Source organism: Anabrus simplex, chromosome 5 (assembly GCF_040414725.1).
Source record: "Anabrus simplex isolate iqAnaSimp1 chromosome 5, ASM4041472v1, whole genome shotgun sequence".
Lineage (NCBI taxonomy): Eukaryota > Metazoa > Arthropoda > Insecta > Orthoptera > Tettigoniidae > Anabrus > Anabrus simplex.
The window spans coordinates 330,980,131-331,002,045 of record NC_090269.1 but is presented as its reverse complement, the minus strand read 5'-3'; the positions used below and the strand labels follow the sequence as shown (position 1 = coordinate 331,002,045).

At 38.4% G+C, this 21,915-nt stretch overlaps 1 protein-coding gene across 2 annotated transcripts in view; it reads left to right on the top strand.

Annotated features, from left to right (window-relative positions):
- The window catches only part of Cbp20 (cap binding protein 20), a 69,448-nt gene that overhangs the window by 6,739 nt on the left and 40,794 nt on the right, over window positions 1–21,915 (top strand). For both annotated transcript variants that reach the window (XM_067148578.2, XM_067148579.2), the window contains exon 2: window positions 18,550–18,731. In XM_067148578.2, coding sequence (XP_067004679.1) covers window positions 18,550–18,731 — 182 coding nt within the window. The remainder of the gene's footprint in view (window positions 1–18,549; window positions 18,732–21,915) is intronic.

Genomic DNA, 21,915 nt, shown 5'->3' with positions numbered 1-21,915 from the left:
GAGAAACTAAGTTTGAGAGGAAACCCCTGCTAGGTAAAATGTGTGTGACACATAGTGGAAAACCGCCAATGAAGTGATGGTGACTCAACGGAGACATACTGTCATCTTGAATTTTTAGCACAGTGATTTTGTCCTGTTTTTTTAAATCATAACACATTGCAATATTAGACTAAGAGGTCCACAACCTCGCCATAATAATTTATTGTTTGTTTCCATCACATCTCATTTGTTTTCATTCTTTTCTTCATTAGGTTTTAACACACTTTTTAGCATCAGTATTATGTAAAAAGCTTTAGCTTTTTTTTTTTCACTGCAGATGCCTCAAACGAGTTGATTATTACTCCATCTAATGATGAAAATGTGTATATATTGAATTGTTTTAATTCCGTCATGTCTATTTTGTTTTTCATTCTTTCCTTCGTTATGTTTTAACACATTTTTAGCATCAGTTATGTAAATAACTTTAACCTTTTTTCACTGAAGATAGCTCAAGTGAATTGAAACATGTATGACTATTATTACTCCATCTAATGATGTGTAGGATTGAATAGGAGGACATATTAAATTTCCTTGTAAAGGGAAAACCGTCAATACAGAATTATTCTGATATCTTGTAACAAGCTTGTAGTTACTGCACCCACTCACCCTCTGAGTCCCAGGGTAGCATTAATCTCAGGGGTGTCCGGTTCATTAATCAACATCTAATAAAATCTGAACTATAAATATAGGTGCATAAATAAACACAGGGAAGAACGGGGCATGCAAAATTAAGGTAGGCGAAGGCTTGGTCATAAACACAAATTAAAGGACTCCACGATAGGACTGGGAAGTGTCACTTTAAAATGATCATGGGCATCCATAGCTAACTATAATAAAAAGAGTATGAGTGGTTTCCTTTGAAGAAATGCCCATAAGGAGCAGTTTATTGCAACATTTGGCGCAATTAAGTCATACATAGTTTATCAATAAACTGATTTGACCGGAGAATAAAATACAAGATTCTTGTTCCACCGCAAGTGGTGTGGATCAATTTTACAATACCAATCCTGTAATAAAAACGTGGGGTTTGTTCCACCTTCCTTGGTGTGAATTGCTGGAGGTGGCTCCATCATCTGATCCCTTGGGATTGAACCAGCGTTCATATGAGTGGGTGGTTCCCATGGACGACCCTTTCGGATACGGGAGCCCAAGAGTAAAATAAATTTTACTGTGGGCTTCTCGGTCCGCTTGATGAGATACATCCGGCAAATATGTACATTGCCAAGGCCGGCACCTTGGTTTGGATAATATTACTATGATTGGGCGGGAATTAATATGCGGACGGACCCTATAATTCGTCCACTTCATGTTATGCCATACCAAACTCGTCATTACACAGATTACCTTAATTATTGTCGGGCTCGAGCACCTGGTTTGGGAAGGTCAAGCACATCACTTACATAACAAGGGACTTGACGGGAAATACCTTACTGCGATCTGCTCCCAGTCCTCGGGCAAACAAACAAACAGGTCTCGCAGTAAATCTGGCACGTGACCATTCGTCTTGTTACGAGTCTAAATCTCCCTTCCATTAAAATTATTATTATTATTATTATTATTATTATTATTATTATTATTATTATTATTATTATTATTATTATTATTATTATTATTATTATTATATTTGCTACCGGTCTCGAACCTATGATTATCATTATTAATTTTTATTATTATTATTATTATTATTATTATTATTATTATTATTATTATTTATAGCTACTTCTGTGGATCAGCGGTAGAGTGTCGGCCTCCGGATCCCAAGGTAGCGGGTTCAAACCCGGCAGAGGTAGTCGGATTTTTGAAGGGCGGAAAGAAGTCCATTCGACACTCCATGTCGTACGATGTCGGCATGTCTGGTGATACATTTGGTGTTTACCCGACAAAATTCATTAAATCTCAGCCATAGATGCCCAAGAGAGTTCCGGTTTACTCGGTCTGCCATCTAGTGGGGGCCCAGAGTAAAACGGAACGTTGAAATTGACGAGCAGACAGCCAGATGGCATCAAATTGAAATGTCTGCACACGGTAGCTGAGGCCATATTATTATTATTTATTATGATCTTCGAAAATTCAATGTTATTATTATTACTATTACTGGTGTACCATATTATTATTATTATTATTATTATTATTATTATTATTATTATTATTATTATTATTATTATGGTTTCTGTTACTGGTGTACAGTATTAAAATGTTGTTGTTATTATTATTATTATTATTATTATTATTATTATTATTATTATTATTATTATTATTATTATTATTATTATTATTATTATTATGTGCGTATGGACCCAATGGATCACGCAAAGCTCTAACGATTCTGTTTTCTGAGTTGCCAAACAGCTCTCATCCTTTCTCCGTGGATCCTTTTTCGTTCTTCTGACCACTTTGCTCCAGTCTTCTTTTTCACTTCGTTCTCTGGTTGCACTTTCCATCCATTAATTTTTTTCCTGTAGAGGTTTCTGTCCGCGGTGTCAGTTGAGTCCATATGGGCTTTTTTCAGATCCTTCTTCACTTCCAGTACCCATGGAATATTTTTTAGATGTTCTATGTAGGTGAGAATCTTGTGTGTCAGTCTACTTGCCGGCAGTCTGCGAACGTGCCCATAAAATTGGAAACAGGTCTTCCGGAATTCCTTTGACAACTTTTCATCAGTGGTGACTACAGGGTGTGAAGCTAGTTCTGTTCCCTTAACACGTGTGGTAGCTAACAGCAGTTTTGTGTTCAGCAGCCTGTCCTTTAGCCGAGGTTCCAACAGCGCTTAGCTAATTCTTTTGTGAAAACCTGTCCAGATACTTCATTTCTATCTTTGCACAACTGGTGTATAATGTATGCATTTACACAACTTAAGCCAACTATACAGAAGAAGATAGCCATAGGCCAACGTCGCGTTCATTTGCTTGGGTTGCACTTGGCACATTTTTCATCCATCATATCAACGCCACCTTTTGTGGTATTATAATACTCTATCATTTCTTCTTTATCAGATTTCAGAATGGTGCATATCAGCAAGACAGCTTTGCCTCTCGTAGGCACATGAGATAACAGAGTAATGTCTTTTGTAAAACCATACAAAGAACTTCCAACTGCTCTCTTGCGATCTTTTTTCTTCATGGTTCCCATCACAGTCAAGCTCCTTTTTCCCATATTATTAGCGAGTTCCAGGGACATATACCAGTTATCTGTGGTAATGTTCCTATTACTTCCTTCCAATGGCTTGCATAACTGAACCACAACCTGCATAGGAATAATGAGTTTCTTCTCTCCAGGAGAAAGGCCTATGCTATCAGTTCCCTTTCCGCAGTACACGTATGAATTATATAGATAACTGGTCCTTGAATCAGCTAAGCAGTCCATCTTCAGCCCATATTTTGCTGGCTTAGATGGAATGAACATTTTGAATTTACACCTTCCTCTCAAAGCCACAAGCATCTCATAAACAGTAGCATTCGCACCTAAAACATAGGCTTGTTGACAGTTTATGTTGAATTTCTGCATTACAGTATATTTGATATTGCTGCTGCAGGATCGGTCTCTTTACGGACATTCCTGTCTTTGGCATTGTCAAACCCTTAGGCAGTTCAAAAGTACACAAAATCTTTCACGGAACATACCAAGCCTAAATATTTCTCTTCCTGTACCATCGGTATTAAAAATAGACTGGATGTCCTCATTATTTGATTTGAAAACAGAGCTATACACAAGTAGTCCAGGAAAACCACCAATTTCCACTCAAGTACAAGGTTTTAGTTCTGGCCTGTCTTCCTTGAAATATTTATGCCTGACCTTATCTAATTTCTTGTTTGTCCAGGTTACTATTTCATATGTGATATCTTACTCAAAATCAGCTTAAAGGCAGAAAGTGGATCCATTTTATCGTTTTGCCTAAGATGGGAACGCAGTGATGGTATCTTCACTTTATTATGAGCTGGAAGTCTAACATTTCTTTTCGGCTATGTCAAAGACCATTTGAAACGATTTCTTCATAAAGGTAGTTTGAAGCTTCTTCTTCTTCTTCTTCTTCTTCTTCTTTGTTGGGCAAGTCTTCCTCCATTTCATCACCACTGGACTCTTGATATATTTGAATCAGTGTTATGGTCACTCTGGACATTGTCTTCACCTTCATTTTCCGAGGATGATAGTTCACACTCGGCTTCCGAGATATTTTGTAAAATGCAAGCAATTTTGTCCTCAAAACATGGATCAGACAATCTAATCCTTGATGGGCCTGGGTTATCGCCCATATTCTAGTTAAAGATTAACGTCTATTCTTCACAAGTGGATAGCACCACAGTCACAACACAATCACATATAATCACACAACTACTGGCGTGAGGTCCCAGGGACCGTGCTAGTACAATAATTAACTCAAGACAACACTGGCAGCTCCGAACACAGCAGCAACACTCAACGGACTGAAAGTTAGGAAGCTAGAGAGAGATACAGGTTTTCAAGGCCACTGAGCCAAGCGAGGGGTGGGGTGATAGGAGTAGCGCAGTCACGCAAACCTCATATCAGTAGTTGAGGGTTAAGAAAGGATGAAGAGAAAAAGAAAATGTGGATTAAAGGAAATTCAAGTGCATATGAAGCCTTGAAAAATATAGTTTCAGATAAATCTTTTCTGAAAGATGTGGAACATGTAAAACACTACGTTCACACTGGAAGCCTTGAAAGTTATCACAGTTTTCATTTGAAATATGCTCCTGGGCAAATCCATGGTTATGGGTGTGTCAGTTGCAACAATAAAGTACTGTGTGTGATAAATGTTAAGAAGTTATAACTTTTAATTTTCACTAACCTGGAAACTATGCAGCTATACTTGCTGAATAACCTCATTCACTAAATTGTTTCCTACTATTGATTTAATAGTAAAAAAAAAAAAAAAAAATTTCACAGGGTTACAGGTGTGACAGGAAAAGGACATTTTTTCTTATCTGCCTAGTTCAGTGCCTGAATTCTGTAAATCTTTCTACTTGAAGGACATCATTATTTTTGTATATGCAACTTATGTCTTACCAGTTGTAATACCCGCAATATTTAGTTAGTAAGAAATAAATTATCTTATATATTAATCTTGTAGGAGCTTCCGTGGCTCAGGCGGCAGCGCGCTGGCCTCTCACCGCTGGATACTGTGGTTCAAATCCCGGTCACTCCATGTGAGATTTGTGCTGGACAAAGTGGAGGCGGGACAGGTTTTCCTCCAGGTACTCCGGTTTTCCCTGTCATCTTTCATTCCAGCAACACTCTCCATTAACATCTCATCTTTCAGTCATTTATCATTGCCCCAGAGGAGTGCGACAGGTTTCGGCAGCCGGCACAGTTCCTATCCTCGCCGCTAGATGGGGGCTTCATTCATTCCATTCCTGACCCGGTCGGATGACTGGAAACAGGTTGTGGATTTTTATTAATCTTGTAATTGATAGTTACGTGTGTGACATGTTCCATAACTACATGTCATTTTCTATCTAATGTAAGTGTATTTTCAAAGCAATGTTAGAATGTGTTCTTTGATTACTTTTTACTTGAATGTCATGTGCCAACTGCTGTTCAGAACTCTTAGTTGTGATAATTTGCACACTACTTGACATTGTGACTCCTAAGATAACTCCAAACTTTTTCAGAGCTCTTCAGGTATTTTAATTGCAACTAATCATTTTCCTTCTCCTTGACCAGAGCTCTGTATTTCTCTTGTTTTCCATTGTCACTTGTTAAAAGAACATCAGTAACGTTACGTCGTATGAGTCTGCTATGTTATGGGCTCTTCTATTACTTTAAGATTATTGAAGGGATTCTGCACTTCATCAGACATACTTATTACAGTGGAGTGCTTGGCATTTGAGATAGACTTAACAGACAATTCATAGCCTACTGAGAAACTGGCTTGATGAAATGTAGACTATGTGTTCCTTGAATGGTCTTAACTGACTCCCATCTTTCATTTAACATGGTTCTGCATGTTTCAATTTCTTCTTTGGGTACAAAGTTTGTGTTTATATTTATTTGTATTTAGGCGAGCACATTCAGCAAATTCTCTAGCATCTGTAGCAACAAATGTTCTTGTACGTACAGCATTCCACACATTTCTTTAGCTATTCTGCCTACTCCATCCAATGCACCTGTTTCATGTGAAGATGCAAAAGCTGACCATTCTCCATGCATGAAAGTCAGATTCGATAACGTGTATGGTACTTGTTTTTAAACTGAGCTGCACAACCATCTGAGAAGATCTTCATGTACTTATCAATCTGGAATGAAGCCAGCTTCTTGAAAATGTGCTTTAGAAAAATCCACACTGTATGTTTTCCATGAGATAACTCATCGCTGATGATAGCAAAGGAGTGATGACCTGACTAAACCCACGCAACACCTGTGAAAATAGTCGCCTGTTCATGTGTCCAATGCACCATCTGAATTTCATCTTGAACTTTTGCAGAGTAATTTTCTGCAAAGTCTACTTGCAGAATACACAACCACTACTGATCTGCAATTAGGGCAGTCGCCCAGGTGGCAGATTCCCCATCTGTTGTTTTCCTAGCCTTTTCTTAAATTATCGCAAAGAAATTTGGTAATTCATTGAACATCTCCCTTGGTAAGTTATTCCAATCCCTAACTCCCCTACTTATAAATGAAAATTTGCCCCAATTTGTCCTCTTGAGTTCCAGCTGTATCTTCATATTGTGATCTTTCCTATTTTAAAAACATCACTCAAACATATTCGTCTACTGATGTCATTCCACGCCATCTCTCCACTGACAGCTGGGAACATACCACTTACACGTTATAATTCTTATGTTGGGTCCTTATTGAAATGTACGTAAATACAAAGTATGTTACAATTGTTATTTGCAATGTTGAATAGGTGGATATTAAAAATAACACTTGTAACATACTGAGATATTTCTGCAGAATATATCCAAACTTTCCGAGACCTCTTCAGGTATTTTAATTGCAACTAATCATTTTCTCTCTCTTTGACCAGAGCTCTGTATTTCTCTTGTTTTCCATTGTCACTTGTTAAAAGAACATCAATAACATCACATCATATGAGTCTGCTACGTTATGGGCTCTTCTATTACTTTAAGATTATTGAAGGGATTCTGCACTTCATTAGACATACTTATTACAGTGGAGTGCTTGGTATTTGAGATAGACATAACAGACAATACATACGGTAGCCTACTGAGAAACTGGCTTGAAGAAATGTAGACTATGTGTTCCTTGAATGGTCTTAACTTACTCCCATCTTTCATATAACATGGTTCTACATGTGTCAATTTCTTCTTTGGGTACAAAGATTATGTTTATATTTATTTGTATTTAGGCGAGCACATTCAGCAAATTCTCTAGCATCAAGCAACAAATTTTCTTGTACATACAGCATTCCACACAGTTAAATATTGAAATTGCAATATTGAGTAGGTGGATATTTAAAATAACACTTGTAACATACTTTGTACATACAACTTAGTTGAGCAGCTCGTCTCCTTTCTCCCAAATTTTCCCAGCCCAAACTTTGCAACATTTTAGTAACACTACTCTTTTGTTGGAAATCACCCAGAACAAATCGAGCTGCTTTTCTTTGGATTTTCTCAGTTCTTGAATCAAGTAATCCTGGTGAGGGTCCCATATACTGGAACCATACTCTAGTTGGGGTCTTTCCAGAGACTTATATGCCCTCTCCTTTACATCCTTATTACAACCCCTAAATACCCCCATAACCATGTGTAAACTTTATTAACAATCATATTTATGTGATCACCCCAGTGGAGATCTTTCCTTATATTAACACCTAGGTACTTACAATGATCCCCAAAAGGAACTTTCACCCCATCAATGCAGTAATTAAAACTGAGAAGACATTTCCTATTTGTGAAACTCACCCTGACTTTTAACCCCATTTATCATCATACTGTTGCCTACTGTCCATCTCAGAACATTATCGAGGTCATTTTGCAGTTGCTCACAGTCTTGTAACTTATTTATTACTCTGTACAGAATAACATCTGCAAACAGCCATATCTCTGATTCCACTTCTTTACACATATAATCTATCTATATATAAAATAAGAGTTTTGTCTGTACATTGCTCAGAATTTGCATGTCCACGGTAACAAGGAAATGAAATGCACTTTTTTACTTTTCCATAATGTCTGTCTGTCTGTGTGTACACGCATCACGAAAAAACTGCTGAAAATCGGTATGTAAAGTCGGGGAATGAGCCACTACAATCTAGGCTATAAATAATTTTATTCATGCTGAGTGAAATGGTAGTTTAGGGGAAGGCGCCTAAAATATAATTTTTAAATACCTATGTTATTGGTCCTATCGAAAAGTAACCCAAACAAAAAAAAAAAAAGCCACAGCACTTAACACCCTTGAAAGGGCTTTGTCCTGCCCAGCGACCGCTGCTCAGCCCGAAGGCCTGCAGATTACGAGGGGTCGTGTGGTCAGCACGACGCATCCTATCGGCCGTTACTCTGGGCTATCGAGACCGGTGCCGCCATTTCACAGTCAGACAGCTCCTCAATTCTAATCACGTAGGCTTAGTGGACCTCGAACCAGCCCTCAGGTCGAGAGAAAAATCCCTGACCTGGCTGGGAATCGAACCCGGGACCTCCGGGCGAGAGGCAGGCACGCTACCCCTACACCACGGGGCCGGCTATCAAAAAGTACTATATAACAAAAGTTATGGAGAAAAAATGTCTGACCATTTATGTTTTATTCAGTTTTACCGTACTGACTAAGAGTGATATTTCAGAGCCGGAAGAAAACAAAATGTGAAGGCCTACAATATTGAAAGCGTATAACATTGATCAACAATAACATTACATTGACCATTGTTTGTTATGATGTTCTTTGTCTTTAATGCTGCCACTCAACTCCGATAGATGGGATTACTGCTGCGTACCGAGTATAACAGACTGACTGAATATTGGCTGGGGAGTTAGAAAACTTTCTTCTTTAGCATACCATTCCTGTGGTTCCAAATTTTAGCACCACAATTCACTAAATAACTCAAAATTCAACCCTGAAAAGAGCCATTTCTTAAGAAAAGCTTCTTCCGCTTCACTTTTATTAAATCATACATTCATTTTATTCCAAATTAGCAGTGAAAAAGGGATTTCTCTTCTGGCTTGGAGGAAAAATTTGCTTCCGGTCAGATAGATTCTTCCGTCGCCAGTATAGTGAATTGAGATTTTCTGACTTATCGGGTACTCCTTGGAAATATATTAGTAAAAGGGCATCGTTTTTGCCCCTGGGACTCTCCACTATTCAAACACCCCTCCCCCCGAAAAGACAAAGAGTGCTCACGGATCACGGCTGTCTGCGGCTTGGTCATTCCAGCTCGGGAACTTTGGACTGTTAGAATGGCAGCGTAGTACTGTTCGTTGAAAGTAAGAAAATGTGTGTTTTTTCATTTGATCGAGTGTTGCATATGAAAGAATTGCTTTAATTGCACTAATCAATCAATACTGATCTGCATTTAGGGCAGTCGCCCAGGTGGCAAATTCCCTATTTGTTCTTTTCCTAGCCTTTTCTTAAATGATTTCAAAGAAATTGGAAATTTATTGCACATCTCCCTTGGTAAGCTATTCCAATCCCTAACTTCCCTTCCTATAAATGAATATTTTCCCCAATTTGTCCTCTTGAATTCCACATTGTGATCTTTTCTACTTTTAAAGACGCCAAATCCTATTGATGTCATTGCAATGACCTACGTTCATTTCAGTTGGGAAAACCACTAAGACAGTCTTTCTGAGGATGTAAAAAGGCAGGTGGAGAGTGAGTGTCTGCCATTGTAATGAAAAGTCCCCAACCTGATTGTGACTGATGGTAGGCAAGCAGGCCTACCATTTGTCTACCATTACAATGAAAATTCCCTAACCCACTCTTCATATGAGAAAAGACGTTTGGTGACTTCCCCGTCCCGTTTCTAGGGTACCGTTAAGAGCTATGTAATTTAATACAATCTTGCTCACAACGTGAACACTCCCTAAGCTACAATTCCATATACAGCGTAGAACTCCGTAGCGAAGCACGAGTACATCAGCTAGTTAATATATATAAGAAAACATCAAGGTCCAATAATACTGCCTTGAGTAATTCTCTTTTTAATTATTACAGGGTCAGATAAAGCTTCGCCTACTTTAATTCTCTGGGTTCTATTTTCTAGAAATATGCCCATTCAGTCACTCTTTTTTCTAGTCCAATAGCACTCATTTTTGCCCGTCCATTTGACCTCCTGAATCCAGGATATCTGCTATAGCTTGCTGGAATCCTACAAGTTGAGCTTCAGTGGAACAACCTTTCCTAAACTCAAACTGCCTTCTGTCAAACCAGTTATTAATTTTGCAAACATGTCTAATATAATCAGAAAGAATGCTTTCCCAAAGCTTACATGCATTGCATGTCAAATTGACTGGCCTGTAATTTTCAGCTTTATGTATATCACCCTTTCCTTTATACACAGGGGCTACTATAGCAACTCTCCATTCATTTGGTATAGCTCCTTCATGCAAACAAAAATGAAATAAGTTTTTCAGATATGGTACTATATTCCAACTCATTGCCTTTAGTATACCCCCAGAATTCTTATCAATTTCAGCCACTTTTCTAGTTTTCAACTTTTGTGTTTTACTGTAAATGTCATTGTTATCATAGGTAAATTTTAATACTTCTTTAGTATAAGTCACCTCCTCTATCTGCACCTTATCCTTGTAACCAACAATCTTTACATACTGCTGACTGAATACTTCTGCCTTTTGAAAATCCTCGCATACACACTTTCCTTGTTCATTAATGATTCCTGGAGTGTATTTCTTTTAACCTGTTTCTGCCTTAAAGTACCTATACATACCCTTCCATTTTTTACTTAAATTTGTATGACCACCAATTATGCTTGCCATCATGTTATCCTTAGCTGACTTCTTTCCTAGATTCAATTTCCTAGTAAGTTCCTTCAATTTTTCCTTACTTCCACAGCCATTTCTAACTCTATTTCTTTCCAACCGGGCTGATGACCTTCGATGTTAGGCCACTTTAAACAACAAGCATCATCATCTCCTTAGTCTCTTTATTTCTCTGTTATAATATAGTGGATCTTTACCATTCCTTACCACCTTTAAAGGTACCAACCTATTTTCACATTCCTCAACATTTGCTTTAAACACATCCCAGAGTCTGTTTACGTTTTTATTTACCGTTACAATTTTTCACCGATCATAGTTACTTTCTAAAAACTCCCTCATGCCTGTTTTATCAGCCATATGGTACTGCCTAATAGTCCTAATTTTAATACCTTCCTTTCTTTCACATTTATTTTTAACTACGACAAAAACAGCTTTGTTATCACTAATACCATATGTTACTTCAGTTTCTCTATAGAGCTCATCTGGTTTTACCAGCACCACATCCAAAATATTCTTCCCTCTAGTTGGTTCCATCACTTGCTGAATCATTTGACATTTGTTATTCATGCTTCCTGTCATTTTCATTACCTTCCCAATTGACATTTGGTAAATTGAGATCACCTGCTACTACCACATTCCTTTCCATATCGTTTCCAACATAGCTGATTATCTTATCAAATAATTCTGAATCAGCGTCAGCGCCACCTTTTCCTGGTCTGTACACTCCAAAGACATCAAGTTGCTTATTATCTTTCGAGATGAGCCTTACACCTAGAATTTCATGTTTGTCATCTCTGAAAATTTGAAAATACTTCTGTTGCATGTTTTTCACAAAAAATACACTAGAAATGATGGTAATTGTTCGACTATGTAATGAATCAAGTATGACAAAAATCCAGTTTCTACAGCAGTCTTCATGAATCCCTCCATATCAGTCCATTTTTTTCCATTTAATTTGCTTTGCAAGCACTTGTTCAAAAACACCTTTGTAAATCAATAGTGTTGCCTTGTCTTTGCGATTTTCTTATTTTCCCATCATACATTCTTCATTTTCAGTGCTGCACACAAATTTTTTGCAGAAATGCCTGCACGTTAGCACATCTGGGATGCAGCTGTCAGGGCCATCTCCATGTTAGCGTGGTAACGTCAAACAAACTTTGAGGCACATCAGATGAAGGCTTAACATTGACTGGCCAAAGCTTAATTAAAGAAGCTAGAGTACCTTATTTGCCATTTTGGTTGCATAGTTTTAAAAGATTCAAATGCTTCATCAATAGTCATAAGCATTTTTTTTTGGTTACATTTTCTTGTGGTTGAATTAGATTCCTCAAATGAACAAAGACCTTCCTACGAGGAGCTTGCCATCTTATTAATGGTTTTGATAAAATTCTCAAACTTTTTCAGTGGATGTTTGCATACTTAAAACATTTGGTTTTTTAGTAGATTGTCAAGAAAGATCATAAAGGTCTTTAGTCAGATGTGTTAAGACTGTCTTACATTTTCTAGGGCTATGAGGCAGTGCCTTTCTGGCTCTTACTAGTGCTTTTACTAAAGCTTGTGGTGACTTGCAATTATTTGCCTCAGTTTGTTGTAGGCCTTATTGGTCACATTTTCTAGTAGGTCTATTTCTTTTTCGCAAATGACAAAGAGATTGTCTTTCATTTTGTGTTGTCTCAGTTTCTGCAGTTTTATCCCAGCAGCAGTATTTGCTTTAAATTGTTTTTTCACTTTACCTCTTTGTTTCTTGTCACTTAGTCTTTCGTTTTCTAAATGCTGTTGATACCTCTCAGGTTGGCACAAAACATAGCTACTTTTTCTTTTGATGCCATTGGCATGATCAGCTTAACCAAAAATATAAAAGTAATATCGTTTAGACTTTCACGGCCCGTGTAATTATTCATGAGGTATATTTTTGGGCTTATGCCGTGTAATTAATGATAAAAACACACTCAACTCGTTTTGAAAGGAACCTTGCCTTTCTTCATCACGAGACACAGAGAAAATGAAACGACGCATAACAGGTTGATAGGAGAAAGGAACAAGGAACTTGAAATGGTGCCCTAAGATGTAAACGGGACGCCATTTTAGCCCCCAGATAGAGACAACGAATGGCAACAGTAAAGCATTATTCTCTAATGGTTCTGATAATAGGTAGCCATGATTCACTAAGGTTGTAGCCTGTATCGCGGTTGAAATTATCTATTGAAATTATTTACGTATTTCAACCGCCTCCCTGATAATTCTTGGGTGATATTGCTTTATACGGGCAAGAACATCCACTTCTTGGAACAAAACATCATGACCAGGTGTTAAGGCATGATCAGCAATTGCTGATTTATCAGGTTGGTTGAGTCTGATACATCTGGTATGTTCTTTGATAATGTCCAATGACGGACCATTATATTGGTATTACATACCGTTCTTGAAGTCTGCCCAATATAAACCTTGCCACAAGTACAGGGAACTCTGTAGATACCAGGTTGTTGCAATTTAGGCAAACTATCCTTAGTTAGTCGCAGGAGTTGCCTAATTTTAATTGATGTTCCAAAAACAGTTCGTACATGGTACCTACGTATGATTTTAGCAATACGATCCGTCGCGTTATGTATGTAAGGTAGGTAAGCAGTTCCTTTTACATCTTTTTTCTTAACAGACGTCCGATTATGTGTCGATTTAAGAGCTGTTGAGATCAAGGCTCTGCTGTAACCGTTGCTCTCAAGGGTGGTTCTCAAGGTGTTAATTTCCTCTTGTAGAGCTGACACTTCACAAATCCTCCTGGCCCTGGTAGTCAGAGTTTTAAGGATACCATGTTTCTCGGCAGGGTGATGGTGAGAATCTGCATGGAGATATCTATTGGTGTGTGTGTGTAGGCTTACGATAAATGCTGTGTTCTAAAGATCCATCCTCTTTCTTGGTGATATTATGAATATTATGAATTTAAATACATAATAGAAAAATATTCATATTTCCTGAACTGCAGCAGCAGTTACAGCCGTAGCTACCATGATGTTACGCCCCTAACCATGTATATAATTTAGAGACATGCCTTCAAAATCACCCAATTTATAGAATATATTAGTGACCATGTCCTGACTGTTGGCCTGTAATATGAAGCCAGTGAAACGATTACTTTCAGGGTTATGTTATTTAATAGTATTTTCTGGTTACGGGGATTTACAGCTTGAATGTCCTGGGTCAGATACGAACACAAGTCTGCAGACCATCACAACACACAGCACTGTTCATTGGCTTGACTCCAGAGTTAATTTCAACATTCACACAGTCACCCTTGGCCGCTCCACACAGTGAACTACTTAACACTGACAACTGAACAGCGGTCCACATAACTGCCATCGGGTTCTGGAAATATGTTCCTCATGGTGTTGCCAACACATTATGATACAACAACTCTGTTCTTTTTAGTAGTCGTAGTCCATGAATTGACCCAGGACGTGAACTGTTTGTAACAAAATACAAAGTTCTATTTGATGGATATAAAGCAGACAGTAAATGTTTCTCTGCGCTGTTCATTATTTTTAAGCTCATGTTATGCCTTGCCATTATCAACACTTTACAGTCTAAAATAAGCCTTGTAAATAAGGGGTTTCTTGTTAAAGACATAAATTACCAAGCTCGATAGTTGCAGTCAGTGTGGCCAGTATCCAGTTTTTGGGAGATAGTGGGTTTGAACCCCACTGTCGACAGCCCTGAAGACTTTTCCGTGGTTTCTCATTTTCACACCAGGCAAAACGCTGGGGCTATACCTTAATTAAGGCCACAGCCACTTCCTTCCTGCTCCTAGCCCTTTCCTGTCCCATTGTCGCCATAAGACCTATCTGTGTTGGTGTGACATAAAAGCAACTTGTAAAATAAACATATGAATTCCACAGATTTCACTGCTTTTACTTTGTCTAATCCACAAAAGCGTACACTTTCTACATTTGTATCCAAGATGGTACACTCATTAGATTTACACCAATGTTGCATACTGGCTTGGCCAGTATTGTTTGGTATACGGTATCCATGTTAAGATCGCTATCTGAATGGACATTAGCAACCTTCATTTGTTCTGTCTCAGACTGATATGGATGAACGTTATTTACATCCATTATAAGCCAAAATAAACCCACTAATAATGGCAACTGAAGAACACAGCAGCAGCATATGGAGTGCAGGAAGAGACCTCCCGAATTTATGCACAGCATCAAGGCTGCCTTGTAGACTCAACAGCGCAGTGACTATAGTGGTTAAAATAATAAGTGCAGTGACGTCTCTCAACAACACTATAATGGGTGTGATGATATTCAACAGAACTGCGCTCGGCTGGACGTACTGAGGATGCAGGATAACATAGCACCAGTCTATACAAGGGATCTCTTAATGGGAAAAGACCTTCAGGAAGACTCCGAAGCACCTGGAAGAAGGAGATCAACAAGGTATACCGAACCCTCCAAATTGATAACTGGGAAGAGCAGGCTCAAGAACAAAAAGGATGGAAGAGGATTGTGAGATGGGCACAGGTATTTCACGTCCCTCAGAAACCTACGGAGTGAGTGAGTGACGTCATAAGCAGTTACTACTTCCACACGTAACTTGAGAACTGTTGCACATAGAAGCACCAGTTTAAGATAGATAGATAATGCCTTTATTGGTGGCAAAGTTAGGGCTCAAGGCCCTCTCTTACACTCAACCACTAGAAGAGTATACATGTACATAACTTATACAGTACTTCCAAATACAAATAACACAAATAATATTAATAGTAAAAACAATAGTAATAATATTAAAAATGACAGCAAAAGAATCCTTAATTTTAAAATACACAAAGTAAAATACACTTAAGTGATGTAACTGCAATAATCCGTTCATTCATCCCATTCATTCTTTCATTCACTCAACAATTATACAGCAAGTCTGCAGGATCTACTCAACAAATACTCGCGGCACGCCGCTTTAAACTTGCGATGATAGGTATTGTCCCTAATGTTCGCAGGTAGCAAATTCCATCAACAAGGTATATCGAACCCTCCAAATTGATAACTGGGAAGAGCAGCCTCAAGAACGAAAAGGATGAAAGAAGATTGTGAGATGGGCACAGGTACTTCACATCCCTCAGAAGCATTGTCATTAAATTGTCATATTACATGTTTGGCAATGAATAACAAAATATGTGCTTTTGTGTTGTGTTTTCCTTTAAGAAGCTTGGCATCAGCGGAATCTACGCCTGTTGAACAATCAAACACCTTGATGAGACTAGAAGTGACTGTCCTTTTTTGGGCCGTGCAAGGTCTGCTAGGACACCATAGCTCGTTAACGCCACATTAAAAGTAAACAATTCACCTAAATCCTATGAAAAATTGAAAGGTAATGGTTAGAAGGTTGAACATTTTAAGACAAAAATGTCTAGTGTGGTAGGAAGTTACCTTTGTCTGAAAACATTTTGTCACAGGACTCAGCACATCCTAACAATATAATTGAAGAAGCAGGGGCTGTGCAAATATCCAGTTTTCTTAAGAGGAACGCACAAAATCGTCATTAGAAAATTTTCTTTACTGATAAAATTTTCTTAACTGAAGAGCTCTTAGGCATTCAAAATGCAGAGATGCAGACTATTACGATTCAATCGTAATAATTATGAATTACCCATCATAATTACCCTTTATGAATCACACACCACAAATTATGATTTTTTGTTGATTTTTAAATCTAAGTGTATAAAGTGTTGAAAAGGATACACAGGGCATCTTGAATTCTCAGAATATTATTTTCGAATTTCTCAGTAATAATTTATAACCCTTACCTGTGCCTCGTTTAAGAATATTTTGAGTTTTCACGCGCTGAACGCAGTGTGTGCTTTCAGTATCGGAAATATAGGCACATGATACTTCCATGCAAGTATGAGAGTTCTTTTGTCTTTGTTTTGGCGGTAAGGTGGTAATAATAATAATTTCGTGTGCCTATTTCTAGCCAGGTGCAGCCCTTGCAAGGCAGATCCTCCGATGAGGGTGGGCGGCATCTGCCATGTGTAGGTACCTGCGTGTTGTTGTGGTGGAGGATAGTGTTATGTGTGGTGTGCGAGTTGCAGGGATGTTGCGGACAGCACAAACATCCAGCCCCCGGGCCATTGGAAGTAACCAATGAAGGTTAAAATCCCTGACCTGGCCGGGAATCGAACCCAGGACCCTCTGAATTGAAGGCCAGTATGCTGACCATTCAGCCAACGAGTCGGACGGTAAAGTGGTGACAAACTCCGTTTAATTGTGAATACTGTGTGCGTGTCTGTTGAAGAAGTGTTTATTGCGATTTTGGTTGCCAAATTTACATATATTGCTTTTCTAGGATATATGCTAATAATGCGTTACGAAATGCAAAAAGTTTGAAAAAATGAAGCGATTTCTTGTGCAGGAAAATACATGTGATTACGTTACCGTGGCTAGTGACACTATTAATAAACCAAATATAGTTGAAAAATTTAGGGAGGTATACTCCAAAGAATGGCCCTGTTCACTGCGTTCCTCAAAATCTCATTCACACGTGTTTTGTAGTTTGTGTAGCCGCGATTTTTCGGATGCGCACGATGAGGAAAAACAAGACTGAATTTCGTGCTAATATGAACTCCAAACTGTTAAGTGCTCTGTTCGTGCAGAGGATGCATATGATATGAAAAGAAAATGCATGTCACCAGTGTACATTTACCAAACAGGAACTACAAGCTTTCAATGATATGCAAGTAGTAAGATCACGAAAAAAAATAATTCTACGACCGCCGCCCCCCTCCCCCCGTGCCCTAACGGCTGCATTACGAATTACCTTTCTTGAAAGTTGACATCTCTGAAAATAATCGTGTTTATACCCAGATGCAGTTACATTTAGTCAAGTGTTTTTAAAAATCTAGACAGCTTAACATCCGCATCACTGGTGATTTGGTGGGATCCTGCAGTAGCATTTTGGTCATTCATTTTTGCGAGCAAGGTGTCAGAACATAGGCTTAAGTGTATTAGAAAGCAGTACTATGTTCTGTTGTAAAGCCCTTAAATTGAACTTTGTTTTTGGGGTGGCATTGGAGTTTTCAGCAGAACTCAGTTCCAGTAGACGAAGCCAAGACCACACAAAAATGATCATAAGCAAATGCTTCCTACTTCATTTCCAATACTTCTTGTTGATTGGCCATCTTTCAATCCAAATCTTAATCCTATGGATTGCAAATTGTGTTCATTGCTTGAGGAGATGCAAGAAGAGATAATGTAAAAGGAGTCTAGTGACTGCTATAGCCCATTTTTTCCACGATACAATTGATGCATGGCCAGGAAGATTGAAGTCCTGTGTCTGAGAGAAAGGTGGTCATTATGAGTAGTATACCTGGAATTCTTAGTATAAATACATGTTCTTTCATATGTGAAAATTGTATTTCTCTTTTCCTTCTGTGCAACGTACATTGTTACCATCTTCTTGTTGGCCCTTCAGATTTACCTCAGACCTATCATTCTGTTTATCTGTTCTTAAATTAGGTGGGTATAAAATTAATTTGTAGTGAAAACAAAGTAATGTCTACAGTATGTTTACTCTTTGTACTTACGGTGATGTATGATTGCAGGGGACAAGGGGTGAACAAGAACGTTTGCTGCGTACATCTTCCACACTGTATGTGGGAAACCTGTCTTTCTACACCACTGAAGAACAGATCTATGAACTCTTCTCCAAATGTGGTGATGTCAAGAGAATTATTATGGGACTTGACAAATACAAAAAGACTCCTTGTGGCTTCTGTTTTGTTGAGTATCCTTTTTGTACTTGTGTGTTAATTGTTAGTTTAATAGTCTATGAAAATTTGAAAGGGAACGAAGTACCTCCATATATGGCCAGATTTAGAGAAAATATTCTGTCGAATTAGACATTGTAAGGTTTTGCACTATTGTGCGAAAAGCTCTTAAGAAAGAAACCTTCAATTTTCATAGAGAAACTAGGTCTTTCTCACTAAAGGATATAACCTAATAATGTGCAAAGTTAATTGCACTGCTGATGTACATTGTTTATGCTCTTAAAGGCTTTTCTTATCTTGTTACATTTTAGACAGATATTATTGGGAAGAAGGATTAAAGTTGACAGCATAAAATTGATACCTCAAGCATGCTGATGCTGCAGGTTTTGTTCTCTTGGAAACTTTTGTTTAAACTTCATAAATCTTAACCACTGTTTTGATTTGTGAATATACAGTACTATGGTTGGTTGTAGTTCAGGAAAGGTTTTAAGAGAGAGTCATATTATTGTGACCACCAGCTATTGTCCAGAGTAAACTCAGTGTACGGCATGGACGGCAACTAGATGGGCAGTAATGATGGTTCCACAGATACGCAGTTGAGTTTGGTTTGCAGAATTAGGAGATCTGTGAAGTACTTGGAAGTATTGATTGTGCTTTTCCATTGTTGGACATTTGAAGTGGTGCAATTTTTTAAGCTGATCAGTGCAATACTGTATGTTCATGTATCATCGTATTCGAAAGTCTTTTCAAGTGTGCTGTGGCTACAGTGTTATGATGGTACATTAGCACATAGTTCATCTTGTACTGCTCCTTGCCATCAACTATGGTGTTAAGCAAGGCCCTGCATAGTATTAAACTGCCTACTATCTGAGGTATGGAAGTTGCTTACTGCTTTACTGCAGTGTTTGGTCACTCTGCTGCTTCCTGCCCACTGTGACACAAACATGCTCCTTCACTCTAGAAAGGTAGGGACTATTTTTTAAAGTAACTTGTAATGTAACTCACATTGCATAAAATGTTGTATTGAAAAGGTGGAACTTTCAAAACTTATTTAAATATTAATGTAATCAAAGTTCAATACGGACTAATCAACATGAAATTTATATCCTACATCTGGCTACACAAGTGCAATCTGTGGCTTAGCAAACATGTCAAAGTGTATAAATGTCAATGTACAGTGCCAGATACTGGATTGGCGGTCGCTCCGTTGATTCCCGTCAGTACATCTTGGGTCCCTCGCTGGGTAAACATCATGTGAATTGCATTGTGGCTGATACGTGTCTGTATGTGACAGTTTTCCACTTTTGATGGTTTTGTTTCACATTTTACTGCATTTGAAACTCGTGTAATGTCAAAATAGAAGTGATTGAAGAGAGCAGGAAATCTTTTGTGGAAAATGTAGAAGACAGGGAGTATGTGCTGAAGAAAAAAATGCTAGTAAGTGAGTGAAACATGACATACTAAAGTCTTGTGATACAGGAGCGTATGTGTTGGATTTGTGTGAAGTGGCAAATGCTTATAAGTGTATTTACACAGTGTCTCTAGCTGAATAAAACACTTAATGAAGTACCGGTATACATCTAAAAAGCAGTAGCAACAGTGCAAGGTAAGATGGTATTTCATGGTGTTTAAACAAATGTGTTTGTAAAGGTTATATTGATTTGTGCTATGAATGTCTGCCTATGACCAACAGGTGTTTTGCAATTATGGCTGAGGTAAAAGAATACCGTATTTACGCGAATAATCTCCGCACCCTAACTTTCGGAAGGCTGATTTTGAAAAAAAAAAAAAATGCCAACATTGACTTAAAGAAAACCCGCACCCCAATTTCGTGCCACAATTTTTAAAAAATACACGCATGTTATTTGCATAAATATGGTATTAAGGAAGGCACATTGACATAACAAAATGATTTTATTACTAAAAGTTTAGTAGTTTTGTACTTATTTTCTACATAATTGCCAAGAAGATTTAGGCATTTGTTGTATTGTGATACCAGCTTTCCTATGCCCTCTGCAAAGAAATCTGCCGCCTGTGAGGACAGGTACATCTGGACAGCCTCCTGAACTTCTTCGTTGGTGGTGAAGCATTGTCTGCCCAACCATGCCGTCAGTTCTCGAAAGAGATGAAAATCACTAGGTGCGAGGTCTGGACTGTACGGTGGATGGTCAAAAACTTTCTACTTGAATTGTTTGAGAAGGTCTTTTGTCATTGTAGCACAGTGCAGTCGAGCATTGTCGGGAATCAAAACCACGCCGGTCGAGACCATGCCTCTTGTTTGTTTTGATTCACTCTGCGGAGGCAACGTAAAGTTTCACTACGAATTTCCCTTGTTATTGTTGTCCCATACTCCATAAAGTTCACCAGCAGTACACCTTTAGGTCCCAAAAACGATAGCCATTGTTTTCCTGTTGTTCATTGTCAGTTCAGCTTGTTTGGAGAAGGATGCATCCAATGCTTAGCCCTTTCCTGTTCCATCATTGCCATAAGACCTATCTGTGTAGGTGCGACGTAAAGCAAATTGCAAAAAAACGTTCCGACACCTTTATCGTACACTACCATCACTCATACAATTTTCACTATACACTACACTCATTCTGCGATGTATTTCAGCAGCGTTACATCCTTCTGCGCGCAGAAAACGTATCACACTTCGCAACTTACACTTGGTGGGAGTATTGATCTTAGCGGCCATGTTCAATTGGGAGTGGCTTGGCTATGACTGGCGCAATGGAGCCGACAGTGGCAAGGTTGTGGAGGGGATGTTGTGCAATTGCATGACGCACAGACCTGGCTCCCTTCCATCTCTTGTTTACATGTATGATCAGAGGTTGAAGAAAAAAAAAAAAAAGAAACAGCCTTCGTATTAAGGGGGCTTCCGTTAAGTTCTGCATTTTGACATGTGGCCATTCAAAGCACTCCAAGGAAGGGGTTTAATAAACCTCATACAGACAGCAATAAATATTGGAGCTTTGTCCAGACCTATCAGTGTAGAAATAGTACTCTCTCATCCCACAATAGTGTCAAGGGCACTGCCACACATTACAAGTGGCACAGTTGGAGGACTTGCCTGAAATAATCTCAGCATTGCAGGAAAGTAACATTGCCTTTGCAACAGATAAGTATACGTGCCACCACTGTATTACCGTCACTGTTCACTACATTTACGAGTGGGCAGAGCAATGCAGGATTCTTTTTACT